The sequence below is a fragment of the Procambarus clarkii genome, chromosome 57 (assembly GCF_040958095.1).
Source record: "Procambarus clarkii isolate CNS0578487 chromosome 57, FALCON_Pclarkii_2.0, whole genome shotgun sequence".
Taxonomy (NCBI): Eukaryota; Metazoa; Arthropoda; class Malacostraca; order Decapoda; family Cambaridae; genus Procambarus; species Procambarus clarkii.
Window position 1 is genome coordinate 6,892,613 of NC_091206.1, and position 15,444 is coordinate 6,908,056.

General features: G+C 38.0%; 1 protein-coding gene across 6 annotated transcripts in view; it reads right to left on the bottom strand.

Moving 5' to 3' along the window:
• Positions 1–4,976: 4,976 nt before the first annotated feature.
• LOC123745063 (calcium homeostasis endoplasmic reticulum protein) overlaps positions 4,977–15,444 on the bottom strand; it is a 40,561-nt gene continuing 30,093 nt past the window's right edge. For 3 of the 6 annotated variants that reach the window (XM_045725361.2, XM_069306230.1, XM_069306228.1), the window contains exons 10-15: positions 14,740–14,859; positions 11,996–12,254; positions 11,559–11,741; positions 10,538–10,660; positions 9,239–9,436; positions 4,977–6,103 (exon numbers count right to left, since the gene is read on the bottom strand). In XM_045725361.2, the coding sequence (XP_045581317.1) occupies positions 5,827–6,103; positions 9,239–9,436; positions 10,538–10,660; positions 11,559–11,741; positions 11,996–12,254; positions 14,740–14,859 (1,160 nt within the window). In that variant the 3' untranslated portion in view covers positions 4,977–5,826. Of the gene's footprint in view, positions 6,104–9,238; positions 9,437–10,537; positions 10,661–11,558; positions 11,742–11,995; positions 12,255–14,739; positions 14,863–15,444 lie in introns of all 6 variants that reach the window. The other 3 variants (XM_045725360.2, XM_045725362.2, XM_069306227.1) reach the window with 1 other exon arrangement.

The window sequence follows — 15,444 nt, forward strand, 5'->3', positions numbered from 1 at the left end:
TATTGTTCTCGTAGGTACCAATCATAAATAGAGCTGCTGTTTGTGTTTCATACATCCCTGCCCTTGTGTGGCAGTGCACAGTAGAAAGTTGTTTTCACATATCCATACATTAAAACATTGATTGTAACCATGATATATATGTGCTTCCGCCTACAGTTTAGACCTATTGTCTTATGTATGACCCTCTGTCCTGCGTGACAGTGAATACCAGCATTATCCTCACTTTAATAAGACTATCAAAATCCTCAGATTAGGCAAAATTGTAATTAATTTTGTCAATAAAGATGTTAATAATAATGTTTGTGTTTCCCGTCGTGGTGGCGTTTGTGGCGCATAAATAATGTAAAATAAGGCGCGTCACCATTATTAGCTCTCCGGGAGAATGTATGAGGGGGGAAGGGGGGAGGGATTATATGAGCAAGCCCCCTCCCATCACGAAGACCTGTCTGGGATAACGCCTCGTAATGAGACAGAAAACTTAATTAAACTCTAGAATGAAGACCTCTTCCACCTGAGCCTGGACTTTCTGAAGCTGCTTCATTAGTGATGCTTCCTTCTCCCCCTCTCCCTCTTCCCTCCTCTATCTCTTTCTTGCCAGGAAGGAGTTAGAGAGAGAGAGAGGGAGGGAGAGAGAGAGAGGGGGGGGAGCGAGAGAGAGAATTATCAGGGGAAAGCGCCAAGCCTTTACGACTATTTAGTGCTTGGAAGGGATCAAGATAAGGATTTGGGATGAGACGGGGAAAAAGAATGGTGCCCAACCACTTGGACGCTCGGGGATTGAACGCCGACCTACATGAAACGAGACCGTCGCTCTACCATCCAGCCCAAGTTGTTGAGCGAGAGAAAGAGACTGAGAGACAGACACAGACATAGGAACAATGTGACGGAAGATAGACAGTGGGGACACAGATGAAGAGGAAATTCAAGTCGTAAAAACGTTGAGTACCAATAACTCTTATAATCTTGTTTTGCCGTCTGTGACTATCCCGTGGAGCCGGTCGGCCGAGCGGACAGCACGCTGGACTGTGATCCTGTGGTCCCGGGTTCGATCCCGGGCGCCGGCGAGAAACAATGGGCAGAGTTTCTTTCACCCTATGCCCCTGTTACCTAGCAGTAAATAGGTACCTGGGTGTTAGTCAGCTGTCACGGGCTGCTTCCTGGGGGTGGAGGCCTGGTCGAGGACCGGGCCGCGGGGACACTAAAGCCCCGAAATCATCTCAAGATAACCTCAAGAAGATCCCTAATGACCAGCATCCTCAATACAGCATAATAGATATTTCATGCAACATCATTTGTGCATTACTCCGTATGTGTAATATGCTCTCTGGATCCAGCCTCCGGCATCAAATGGGTTTGTGTCTGACGCTGGTTTATCACGTCCTGTGTCAGGCTGACCCTCAAGTCCAGCTGATATCCTGCTCGGCTGACGCCATCTGGCATGATCTCGCAGGGAAGACAGAAAGTGGGAAAGAGCTATCGTACAGAGGTGTCCGCTAAGCTGACAGCAGACGAAGCTGGTGTTCTTGGTTCAGGGGATTAGTGTTACCTTCTGAATTTTCTACAGAAAATATTATTTCTCCAGTGGGGAAGGCGGGTCAGAGAGAGCGCGAAAAGCTTGTCTAATTTTATACAAGTTTATTGTGTTCGTTAACTTTTTTTTTAACTTAAGTACATTTGTATTGCTGCAGCTACCCTACACTATGTAATGGGTTACATAGTTTGTATTAAGAGTGATAGAAAAAACTGTGACACTAAAAACTCCCCATCTCAGCAGCTTTGGATGCTTTATTTGAATATCCTCAAGAATACTAAAAATAAAAATGATTCTAAGAAGTCCCCCCATCTCGCAGGATGACACTAATTTCTACATACCACTTCTAGTATGTACATTTACTTTTTTTTCCTACCATCCTCCTCCTGTTAATCAAAGTATTCTCGTCTCGGGGAGTATTTAATCCCCACTGCAGTAATGTCTTGATATTTACAGCTTCAGCGGGTAGGCGGTTCCATGGGTTTATAACCTGTAGGTGAAAAAGCATTTCCTGCGTTGTCTACATTGTGGTTTGTTGAATTTGAAACCGTTGCCCCTTGTTTGAGTTACATGTGACTTTTAAAGAAATGGACTGGATTAATGTCCTCAAACTTGTTCAGTGTTTTACAAGTTTTTATGAGATCTGCCCTTTCGTGTCTGTTGGTCCTGAGGAACTCGATCTCTCCTCGTATGAACGTTGACTTAGTTTTCGGATGATTTTTGTCATCTGAAATTTTTGTCGCTCTGCGTTGTACTTTATCCAAAGCATACAAGTTCTTCTGAAGATGACGCCTTCATGCTCGAATACAGTAGTCCAAATGTGATTTAAGAAATTTTAACAGTTGAATAACCACTCTCTTTTCCTTTAAGTCAAAGGTTCATTTGAAAATTCCTAGGGTTTGGTTGGCCTTGTTTTTAACTGTCTGATAGCAGCAGTAATTGTTCTGGAGGTGTAAAGAGAAAGAGGAACTATCAAGAGAAAGCACCAAGCCATTACAAGTATATAGCATTTGGAAGAGTCAGGATAAGGATTTGGGATGTGGCGGGAAAAGAAATGGTGCCCAACCACTTGGACGGTCGGGGATTGAACTGAAGGTGTTAAGTGGAAGATGATTGTGCTAACCATTAAAGATAAGTTGTGTTATAGAACTCTCTGAAAATGGCCGGTTGGCTATGAGTGTTGCCAAGGAATTTGATATAGGCTCTAGTACTGTTTATAAGGAAACTGAAAGATAAATACATGAAATACATAGCAGCCAGTGAGGGTGCAAACACCAGTGGAGGGTGCAGTAGATAAACTTTAAAGCCTTCACACAATTTCAGTGTCAGAGTAGTTAGTAAATGGAATGCATTAGGCAGTGATGTGGTGGAGGCTGACTCCATACACAGTTTCAAATGTAGATATGATAGAGCCCAGTAGGCTCAGGAATCTGTACACCAGTTGATTGACAGTTGAGAGGCGGGAGCAAAGAGCCAAAGCTCAACCCCCGCAAGCACAATTAGGTGAGCGCAATGTATAGTTGGATGAGGCTCTGTACAAGTGGTATGCACAGCATCCCACAACTGGTGTAACAATTCACAGTGCAGAAAAAAATAAATGTTGCAAGTAGGTTTTCAGCCAGCCTTGGAATACAGGTAAATTTTAAAAGAATTATTGATTTGAAGATACTGTACAGTACCATATGCAGCATCAATCAAGAAGACAAACTACAACAAGATAGGCTGAAGTTTGTTTTAAATTACAGTACTGTACTGGTATTTTGTTAATTATAGTGTTTGTGAAAATTCAAGTGATGGTTGTGGTACAAAAAAGAATTTGAACATGTTCACTTTTGCATTTCCCCGGTAAAAATTATGCTTATCCGCATGACTGGCTTATCAGACAAGGTTCTTCCCATATAATTCTGTAATTATGATGTTATAATTATATACTGTAATTCGGATAAGTGAGCTTAGACAGTATATTTTGATCCAGTCAAATTTCAAAATTCTCCAGCTAATCTTGCAACTTATTCTTTTCCCAGGCTTGCCTAACCACTTTGACTGGAAAGTAGAGCAAGTGTGTGTTTTCACACACACACTTCATGCAGGTCGGCGTTCAATCCCCGACCATCCAAGTGGTTGGGCACCACTCCATGTCCCCAAAATATTTATCCTAATTTCCCTCATGCTATATAGTTGTAATAGCTTGGCACTTTCTCCAGATAGTTTCCTTTTCATCCTCCCTCCTCTTTTTCCCTTCATCCCTTCCCAATTTTGTCTAACTCTCTTCTCACTCAGTCCCCTCTTCTCCGAACTCTGAGGTTTTATAGTATGTTTTCCAGAAGAGCCAAACTACTCCTTTGATGCTGGAATGGAAAAATGTAGGGTCACACTAAAGAACCATCAACCAGAGAGGGGACTTTCCCTTCTTTGGCTTCAGCGCTCAGACTGCATGAATTACCATGTTTGAAGAGATTCCGCCAAAAATAAATTCGCCCCTCTTTGTAGTGACTGAATTCGTATCAAAGAGGAGAAAAGTAAGCAAAACTTTGACCAGTTGATAGAAACAGGGAAGGGTGAGGGAGGTGGGAGAGTAATGTGAGGAAGCAGAAAGGTGAGGGGGAGGGGAGGTGAAGTGGCAGAAGAGTAACAGAGGGAAGGAGCAAAAGGCAGGAAGAGGTAGGAGGAGCAGAGTAAGGAGAGGTGGAGGAAGCAGAGTAAGGGAGGGTGGGTGTAGAACAGGAAAGGTTGTGGAAGCAGACTAGGGAAGGGGGAGGAGTGGAGCAAGAGAGGGAGGTTGGGGTAGCAGGACAAGGGAAGGAACAGAGAAAGTATGGCACTGAAATGGAGTGTTTGGAGAAATAAAGTAATGGAGAGGAAGGAGGTAGGGAAAACACAATATGGGGGGAGAATGTGGGGGGGGGGGTAAGGGGTGGAGCAAGGAAGAGGGAGTGTGGGTGTAAAGTAAGAATGGAAAGGGAGAGTGGACAAGGAACTGGAAAGGTACAGGAAACAAAGCAAGGAAGGGGAAGGTGGAAGGGGACACAGCAAGAGGGATATGGTAGTGGAGCATGGTGAAAAGAATTGTAGTGGGGGGAGGGGGCCATAGCAAGTAGGGAGTGCATAGTAAGGAAGGTAGTTGAAGTACAGGCATGGAGGATGTAGGATAGAGTGGGGAGATGCAGTGAAAGGGAGGGAGGGGAAACTAGGCTAAAGGAGAGGAACATTGGGAATAGAGAAAGAGCAGGGAAGGGAAATGGAGTATAAGAGAAGGCGGCGAAGTTGGGGTGGAGCAGAATAGGGTAGGGAAAAGAGGGAGGGAGAGGTGCCAGCATCTCATTACCACCATCTGCCTCACTGCCCCAAGGAAGGCAGTACTAATCTGCTGTTGTCAAATACAAAAACATTGCACCTGGCATTTTAACTCAAATACAATAAAATGGGATGATTAATACACCACAAATACTAAAGTCACATTTATAAGCCAATTGAGCCATTTTGAAATATAAATATTGTTCCTATTCACAAGAGTGCATTAAATATGAACTCATTCTTCCAACTGCAAATTAAATTTATACAATAGTTACCTCAATTTTTGTTTTGTTTTGTTTTTATTGCTGAAATTCTGATGGCCTATGCTTACATTAACAAGCATTTCTGGTACTGAAACAGGTATGCAAAACAAAAAATATTTACGAATTCAGCCAGCTGTTCTATTAAAGTTAAAACGATATATTTTTTTAAATTGTGCTGCTCTATATAAAATTTAAAAACAACACTGTCCATTAAGAAATACAAGTTGTTTGACAACTAAATAATGTGAAAGGTTAACACACAATTGGTTTACAATAGAAATTATAGAGGGTTTTCATGTTCTTAAAATCTTCCCAACCGTTAAACATCCTTACTTTAAAAGCACTTTGACAATAGTTTGTTGCACACCAAATACAGAGCTATAGAACCAAACAGAAGTGAGGCCTTAATAAACAGTTTCAAGGATAATGTCAATAAAATTATAAGTTCAAGATTATTTTACAAATTGTCCTTTAGCAAGACCAGAAATGATAGCGTGCAAGAGAGATGAATGTAATACTGAGTTTTCCCTATACAGTATAACCATTAAGTCTTAAGTCATATTTACAGAAGTTAAATTACTTTGAAAATACTGGTAGTATTAAGCTGGGCAAATTCTAAATTATGAAAATCCAATTAATTACTGTGTAACCTATAGTGCATTTTCTGATCTTACACGTAATATTAATGACCCATTAAATTTTGTTTACATTATAAAAATGTACATTTAAAAACATAATTCAGAACTTTTCTTCTGCTCTGGCTTTCATTCTGTTTATAAATGCTTGACCCTTGTTTTTTCTGAATGCTTCATATGGATCTGTCTGAGCACTAGGCACTCCCAGGCCACGGAATCTTTCTTGTGGTGTATCACGTACATCTGCAGCTGCCACTGGGTCACTGATGCCTTGCTCCTTAGCTCCTAAACCTGAGCCTCCCCATCCCATCTTCCGCAGCATCTGATGCCCTTTGTTGCTTTCATCCAGCCGTTGATCCATTTTGGAGAAAGCTCCTCCCCTGCGGTAAAATAAATAATTGAAATACTGTATTTGTATACATACAGTATGTATACATGTAAAATACTGTATTTTTATACATACTGTATTTGTATATACAATGTGATTGCATAATATCCAAATGCTTAAAGCTATTAGTCTGAGAAAAAATAAACAGCAAGCACTAAATGAAAGGAAAACGCTATGAAGTAACATCACCGAAGCAAACTCAGTGGCAGGTTTCAAGCAGAGATTGGCAAAGTACAGTATGCAAATCCAATAAGCCTTCTCCATGTTCCTCTATTCTTATGTTCTTAGTCTGCATACATTCTTATTTTCTAACTTACACACCCTAGATATTTCAATGGCCTAACTGCTTTTAGCATTTTTTCCCCCCATTTACTGAAACTTCACACAAATTTATTTCTCTCCACCAACCTTTAAATATTTTCTCACATTGCAAACTTTCACCTAATTGCTATGCATTTTTTTCAGAAATTTATATATCAAATATGTTATACAATACTCCAATTATTTCTACTGAACACAATATTAATACCTTTTAAATCGTTACGTTGGGTTCCATTATAACCCCAATTATATACACTGAACATGAATATTCACAGGGACCATACAAAACATTAGCAAATTCCTACATTAATACAAGTGCAGTCACTCAAATTCTTACACATGCTCCACTTCCTGAATTAATACCCCTTCACTGAAATAAACAAAACTCGATCAACTCTGTAAATGCTCATCACTTTCAACAGTTCTCTGTTCACCTTGTTTCATGTTTTCTTAATGTTCACATAGATACATCTTTAATGCATTTCTCCGCATCCTGTTCCCATAGAACCTATGGGACATACTATGGTATGCGAGGAAGGGTTGGTGCCTGGTGATAGGTAATAATTGGAAATCTACCACAGAGAACTATGAACATGCACAGCATAATAACTATAAGCTTTCAGTTACACAGGTATTATTTTATAGCGAGAACGGGTTGCATAGAACACACCTTGTTCATCATTAACAAGTTTCTTAGGTTACTTATGGTACACATCTCATCACTATCCTGTCATACACTTTACTCAATACACTTAGTATATTAACTTTTTACACTCCGTTTGCCCATATTTTTATGCAATGGAACTATCATAGTTCTCTCTTCCAATAAACTCAGACCACCAGTTTCATGTGCATTCTCATCAACTCTCCACATCTATGCCCTTCTTTTTCTCTGCTGCATTTATTCAATTCTGTATGTACCTAATTCACACCCACAGACTTGCCATATTCCAACTTCTGAACAAATGTGCTTGCCTCTTCCATTCATGTATCTTTTAGTAACCTACCTTGCATTATTTTCACACACAACAAATTAATCATCTCCACATTTGGATTTAATTAATTTCAGTCATTAGACTTTCAAAGTATTCTCTCCACCTTATAATTCCTTTTATGCCAGTTATCATTCTCCATAGTTAATCATTTACATACAGATTTACTTATGCTGTTTTTTCAGCACTTGTGCAATTTCTTTTACAACTACCTGTACTATTATTTCTGGAAAAGCTTTCACATTTTTCTTTCCAGCCACATTTTTCTCTCTGATTAATCTCTTAACACTTTTGTTCGGGAGGGACGTACACGATGTCCATAATTAACTCTGGATGTTCAGGAGGGACATCTGCGACGTTCGGTTTTAATATATTTGTTAAAATTACATTTTATCCGATCGTCGGCTTTTGGACTTCGTATGCATATATCCCTGTAGAGCATTCTATTGCGAACAAATTGATACCAAAATGAATAACCTAACAAGAAAGTTGACATCAAACTGAAAAGATTACACACATTTATGTGCAGGTGTATCGGGTGTGCAAATGTGTGCTCGCTCATGGCTAACGCATGACTGACTTTCACCTTTGCTGCGGGTAGGAGGGGTGGATTTTGGACTATTGCGAAGAAAAACATACCAAAATTAACGCCGTAAAATGAAAATTGAGATGAGGAAACTTAAGAGTATACATATTTGAGTCTGGCTGCATGCTCACGGCCAACACGCGGTGCACCTTGAGGTAGTCTAGGGAGCGCACAGAGGGGACGGGAAAGTGTTAACTTTTACTCTCTTCTCCATGACACACTATTCCCAGGTGCTTTATATGCACAGAATCCTCTTGATTTTCTTGCCTTCAACTGCTCATCACTTTATCTCACCAAGTACTGTACTTCCTCTTGTTTGTCTATCAGTTTGTGCACCACCAAACATCTACTGCACATTTTTAATCAAACGTACATTGTACTAACCCAATATACCATTAACAGTAAGATGAATGCTTATGTATTTGGGGAAAGTAGCATGTTAATATGCATTTTTTGTTTTTTATTGCAGTCAGAAAACTATTTAGAAGAATATCTGATTGTGTTACATACGTTTAAAGTAAATAGTAAATCTGCAACGTCTCGCAAAGTTCCAAGAGGTAAAAAGATTATAGCTTAGAAATTAAGAGTAGGAAGGAGGTAATAGTGATTATTGAAGCAAAATAAAATGAGAAAGAAGAATATGTTTATTATCAGATTCTTCCATATAGTCTTCTGACAATACTTGTAAAAAAATGCATACCAACATGCTTCTGCATACCAACATGCTTCTTTCTCCAAATACATTGGGACTCATTTTACTATTCATTATTTACATGATATTATGGAAATGTTACTTAGGACTAAGGATATATACAAATTATATTAATAATATAGTACTGTAATTTTCATTAGCATCTGTCTACAGCCATTGAGATTTATTTTTCCCCGTATATTGATGACAATGAAAATTCATGCAATGTGAGCTCTGAAAGTCTGTGTACAAGAGAATGTGAATAAACTTATGTTCATATACTGCTTACATTATTGTCTCGTTACAATACATTATTTACATTTTCTTTAATATTTCAGAAACCAGATTATATATTGTATCACAAATGGAAATGCAAATATTAACTACTTTTGAGGCAGGGTTTCAAATTCAGAAGAAATTAGAGTTGCTGTATTCACAATAATTAAATTTTTGACTTGCCATACAACACTTAGTCTCCAAGCTTCTAATGAACAAAAATATAGTTTTAGATAAGACAAACTGTGGAGTTCAACTGACATGAAAGAAGGAGGAGTTGGACTTCGCGACGGAGATCTGTTGAATGGTACTCGAGGAGGGGATGACCTGGGTGACTTGGATCTGGACCTAGACCTGGACAAGGATCTGGACCTACTTCTTGTCCTTGGTGACCTCGAGTTAGAGTTGGCTCTTCGTGGTGACTTGGAAAGTGATCGGTGGTGAATTCGAGGTGGTGTACTGCCAAAAAGAGTATTACATGCAAAATAAAGGAATAAAATTTACAGAAATTATGTAAAAATGCACTTAAAATATTGTTCCACCCATTATATAAAACATTTATTTTAATCTTGAGAAAGAGAGAGAGAGAGAGAACACAAAATCACAGAATGCCATGTAAAGACTTGGAGATTTTAAGAGAGAAATTCAGGCTTAATGGCTCGAAAAGATACAAATCAATTGTCGGAAACATTGTGAGAAAAATACAGAGTATATACTCTGTTAAACAATTTGAAGACCTCATGAATGATTGATATTTAAGACTGTAAATCCTTAGAAATTTGTGATATTTGAAAATGTTTTAAAATACTAGCAAATTTGCCAAATTCAATACTGCAACAGTACTAGTTGCTGGTACTTCCATTTCTTCCTTGTGGACAAACTAGCTGCAGCCATCCACACTTCATATTTTAATTAAATTACTTGGCTATTAAACAAGTTTTACTAAAAATATGAAAGTTAAAGCTAGCAGCAAGAATATGCACAAAGCTTGAATTGCTACTAATATAGCAGAATAATTTAAGCAGGGGGTGGGGTGTGTCCAACATTCTCTTGGTTTCTCTGAAGTGAATTGTCACCAATGTTTTCTTACAGTGGCTTTGAGATAGGTTCGGGCACACCAATCATACAGATTGGCGACTTATGCTGGCAAGGCTCTGGCTCTTTAGTTGTAAGCTCTGTCTTAGTTTCCAACCCTTCAAGCTTGGTGTCTGAACCTGAGCATCTTTCCATGGCTCTGCCTTTTTCAGTGGATCGGTCTTGAGACCTTCCTTGCTAGTTCAAGGTTTTCCTCCACTATTTGCATGTGGGGCTTGCAAGAGCTGAGGTGACTTATAGGTGTGGAATTATCTCCATGTGGCTAGCTACAGGTAACCATCATTTGGCCCTTGCAAACAATATTAACTACTCAGGTTGTAATGTTATAAAATGTGCTTAAAATTAAAATAAAATTTTGCCTGCATTTCAATCCTCAGCAAATATAGAAAAATAATAAGTCTGCCAAAAGAAGGGGAATACATCAATAAGAAATAGAGGTTAATAAAAACCCTACATAAGGCATACCGAGATGGAGAGCGTGAACGAGATCTCTGACTAGATGTACTGCGCCGTAAAGGACTTGGACTTCGTGAATGTGAGCGGGATCGAGATTTCTTCTTTTCCTCAACTTTTTCTGGACTTTCTGATCTGCAAAACAAAAAATTATGCCCAATTTCTTTTTTTTTTTAAACCATAATATTGTACACACACAAAATTAAATTAATTGATTAATGGAGTGATTAGAACAAAAAATGACTTAAACATTTACAGAAAATTAAAAAGAAATGTGCAAAACACTAAAAGAACAGTTCTAAAGTGTGTTTGTGCTAAATGAGGTTTTCAGAGAACCAGAGAAAATGCCAATTCCAGAGAATACTATAGGATACATAGAGGTGTCTCAAGACAAAGTGGGAAAAATTACTCAAGGGGCTAGGAGGGAATAAAGCAGTTGGACCAGATGGAGTTTCACCTTGGGTGTTGAGACAATGCAACCGAGCTGAGCATTTCACTTTAGTTCATATTCCAAACATTGTTGTGCACAGGAAACTTAGCAGATATGAAAAAAGGCAAACAGTTCCAATTTACAAAAATGGTAGCAGAGAAGGCCCTCTAAATTATAGACCCATATCATTATCAAGTGTGATAGTCAAAACACTAGAAAAAATAGTTAAAACTAAATGGTAGAAACACCTGGAGAGTAATGACAATAACAGTCAGATAGTATGGTTTTTGCAGATCCCCGTGTAACAAATCTGCTTAGTTTTTTTTTATAGCTACAGAGATTCTACAGGAAGGTGATGGTTGGCTTGACTGTATCTGAACCTAAAAAAGGCTTTTGACAGAGTCCCACACAAGCGGTTGTTTTAAGATCTAAAATCATGATAATGCAAATATAGTATAGCCTAGGTAAAGAAAACTGTGATAGAATTAATTACATTTCTGATTTGATTAAAAAAATTAACAGAAACCGAATTAGAAATATTACATTTTGACTTCACATTACATAATGCCATTTATTAATTTATGACAAATATTTCCACCTTACCTGTATCTCCTGACTGGCTGATCATAAGGTCTTTCCTCTTCCTCTGGTGGTGGTTCAATCACAACCGGAGATGGGGACCGTGAACGCTCTCTCACTCCATCACTAATATCTTTCTCAATGCGTTTAACAGACTGACTTTTTTCTTTGTAGTAATCATATAAGGCTAACTGCTCCCAGCCCTCACTGAAAGCATCAAAAAGCAAAATTACTCAATGCAAACTGTTTGGCATCCAGTTTCTCAATTACTGTTTAATGTACATGTACAGTTGGAAATGGGACGAGAGAATGGTGTCCAATCACCCCAACCTGCCCATGCTTTAAATCTGATTTCCTCAACTGTGAGGTGGGTGTGCAATGCCTAGGAGGCTCAACACTGAAAATGGAAATGCCTGTCTAATAATGCTACATCCAAACACACATTAAAATAATTTGAGCACCTGTTCCGAGGCTTCTCATGAGAAGGTGGAGCATAGAAATTCTCCACTGCTCTTAACAGCCTATCACTTGGGGGTGTTGGTGGTGGGAGTCTCAAGTCACTAGGATCCAGTGGCATATACTTGTGGTGTTCCATTTTCACAAGAGGTGCCATGAGTCCAGCAGGTAGCTCATAGTATGGCACTGTTGGTACTAGGTTTTCCTTTTGTTCCTCAATAGGGAATCCTGGGGGTGGTTTGCTGAAATCGACAAGAGGTAAGCCTGCAAATAAAAATATTACAACATTAGTTAACAATTAAACAAATATTAACACTTTCGCGCTATCTGGACGCGCCGGCGCGTTCGGTTTCGTCTAACGTAACCGCATAGTGGACATAAAGTTATGTCTACTTTTAAAATATTTGTATAAAATTCAATTTTTATCCGATTTACTTTGGGTTTGTTTCAAAATGCGCGCTATGAGGCTCTCTTTCTCACCACTAGGCTGCATGGTACAATAAGTTCATGAAAGGTGTGGATAACTTCGATCAAATGGTATTTTGTCCCAAACGGGTTGCAGGTGAGTGACTTTAGCCGTTTATACTGGTAATTCTTCCCCCATATCATGTATTAGAAGCATATGTCTGTTTAGGGAATTTTATTCCGATCAATATACAACCAAAAATAACTGTGTGCAACAAGTATAATCTTGACAAACATAACAAAAGTAAAAATATTTCGTGTGTGTTTGACGCTCACTGATATGTTCCAGCGTTGTTTTATATTTGTCGCTATTCTAACTTACGCTTTGTTGATATTTTTTACCTATGGGCACATAGAACATTCTATTGCGAACACATTGACATAAAAATGAATGACGTACATAGAAAATTAATGTCATGAGAGTGAAATAAGTATAAACTTTCAAAGCGCCGTGCGTCGTCCCGTCACCGATACCGGGTAACAATTTCACCACTTCCCACACTCTTGCGGGCGGGCTGCATCATTATTCTACGCTTATATTCATATCACCGTGTTGGGAATTTCATTGCGAGTCCATTGATACCAAAATTAACGCTGTAGAACAAGTGTGGAGGTGATTACAATCCCAAGAGTAAAAACATTTTGTTGCTGATGGGCGCTCACAGCGAGTCATCTACGTAGTTATTTATTTGGTGCTGGTATCCCTATATGTTTCGTGACTTATTTTACCAATGTTCTTCTAGAGAATTTTATTGCGAACACGTTGGTACCAAAATGAAATACGTAGCATGAGAACTAAGGTCAGAAGAGTAAAAAGAATATACACATTTTTGTTTTTACGCTTAAGCGATAAAAACGCAGCGCGCACATTCGGTTGGCTGAGTGACCTTTGCGGAGAGCGCGAAAGTGTTAAGAAATAATTACATAATACTACATCAGTAGGTGCCCTTTACTGTACAGAGGAGCCTCGATTAACGAATTTTATCCATTCCGGCACCGAGCTCATAATGTGAAATGCTCGTCTTGTGAAACGAATTTCCCCATTTAAAATAATGTTAATAAAATTAATCCGTTCCAACACCAAGAAACATCAATATGATATTGGATTTTCAAAAAATTTCATAAAAAATAGAGCAGCTTACCTGACATACTCTGAATGAACCTTTGACATTTTTCATTTTTTCAATTTAAAAAAAAATTGAATTTATTTTTTTATTTTTAATAGAAAATGGAGCAGCCTACCTGAAATACACTGAATGAACCTTTTTAACATTTTTTCTTTCAAATTAAAAAAAAAAAAATCAATGCTTTGCAACATTACAGCAGTCACCCCTTTACATTCCACCATCATTAGCATCTTTAAAAAAAAATCACTCATTTGCAAAGTCGGAGGCGTCCGAGAATTTGAAAGAACCAGCGGGAACGCTAGGAAGCACCACGTGGTTTTCTCGTTAATGGAGCGGAAACTCATCAACCGAGAAATTTTCTGCAAATGGCTCGCTCGTTACCCGAAATGCACGTAGATGGAGCCGCTCGTCACTCAAAGTTCCTCTGTACTTCCTAAATTTGTTTTTAAAATTTAATTATATAAAGCATATTCACTATACCTGTATATATTTTATACATTTTGCTGGTTATTCAATCAGTGCACTATGTCATTCTTAAATAATTAATGCCTTTTGTACTAGAAATTAGTTAAGAAAGCATTGCAGACTAGATACCTATTACTACATTCATGTACCTAAATGTCTGACTACTACTATCAAATAAACATTATTTCAATATGAACTATTTTCTTTATGAATTGTAATTTTTTTTAAACATCCTGAAATTTAATCCTCAAACTGCTCCATTTGTCATAGCAATTATGTACAGAGCTCCAATCGCTTGAGATAATAAATTTAGCAAGTTGTGAGATATATTTCCCACCTATAAACATAAATAACTACCTAATAAATTTCCCTAATAATACACAGTATAGCTATGAGGATTCATCCTCTGCTAAGTTTATAAGACTTGTAAACCTTTTTAATAAACTAAAATTCCTGTTCCATCTGAATTATAACTAACACCACCAAATGCCCTACTGTGAAATTGTGTAAAAGAATTAAATTTCCTATTTTACACAGTCCATTCAAACAATACCAAATATTTAAACATATTGCCCACTCACTATAAATAAAATAAATGTACAGTATAAACTTAGCCACATAATTCCACACAAGTATGAAAAACTACAACAGGTATCCCATTAATTCAAAGCAAGTGAACCCTAGTATTATACCTGGAGGAAAGCCTGGTGGAGGCTGGTTGAAGTCCAAAGCTGAAGGTATTGACGGGGCAGTGCCGGGAGGCGGGGGAAACTGAGGTTGAGGAGGAGCACCAGCATACCCACCACCCTGAGCTGCTGCCAAAACAATCGTTACAAATGCATGAGCCAAACAAACTTAAAATTTTCAAGTAGAAAGCAATTAAAGTAGATAGAAAAACAATGACATCATTTAAGCCAAATTTGTTTTAGGCTTTTTCCTTTAAGCAATATAGTACTGTATTCAGTTATGCTTCTTTAAAATTCTGTCGTTTTAATTGTGCGCTCAGTTCACATTTCCAAAGGTCTATTGATGGATAAATTAAAAAAAAAAAACTTAGATAACAAAGACTTTGAATGATTAAGATGCATACAGTATTACTCTCTATTGACCATATGATACTTTTAAATATAACACTACCTTGACTTTTGAAGAATCACTAGAGTATATATATATAATTCACTATTTCTGCGAATATGATCTACTGGTTATTTCATAATAGTTCATAGTCAACTGGAATGTATTACAAAATTAAATAATGCACATCTTCACAGTGGTTAACTTTCCATATGTTAATATACTGCATTAGAATTCTTCCTGTTCAACTTTTGAACACTCAAGCTCATACCAACAAGTTCAAGTCCTCAAGCTTAAGTCATAGGTCCTCACTCATACTAATA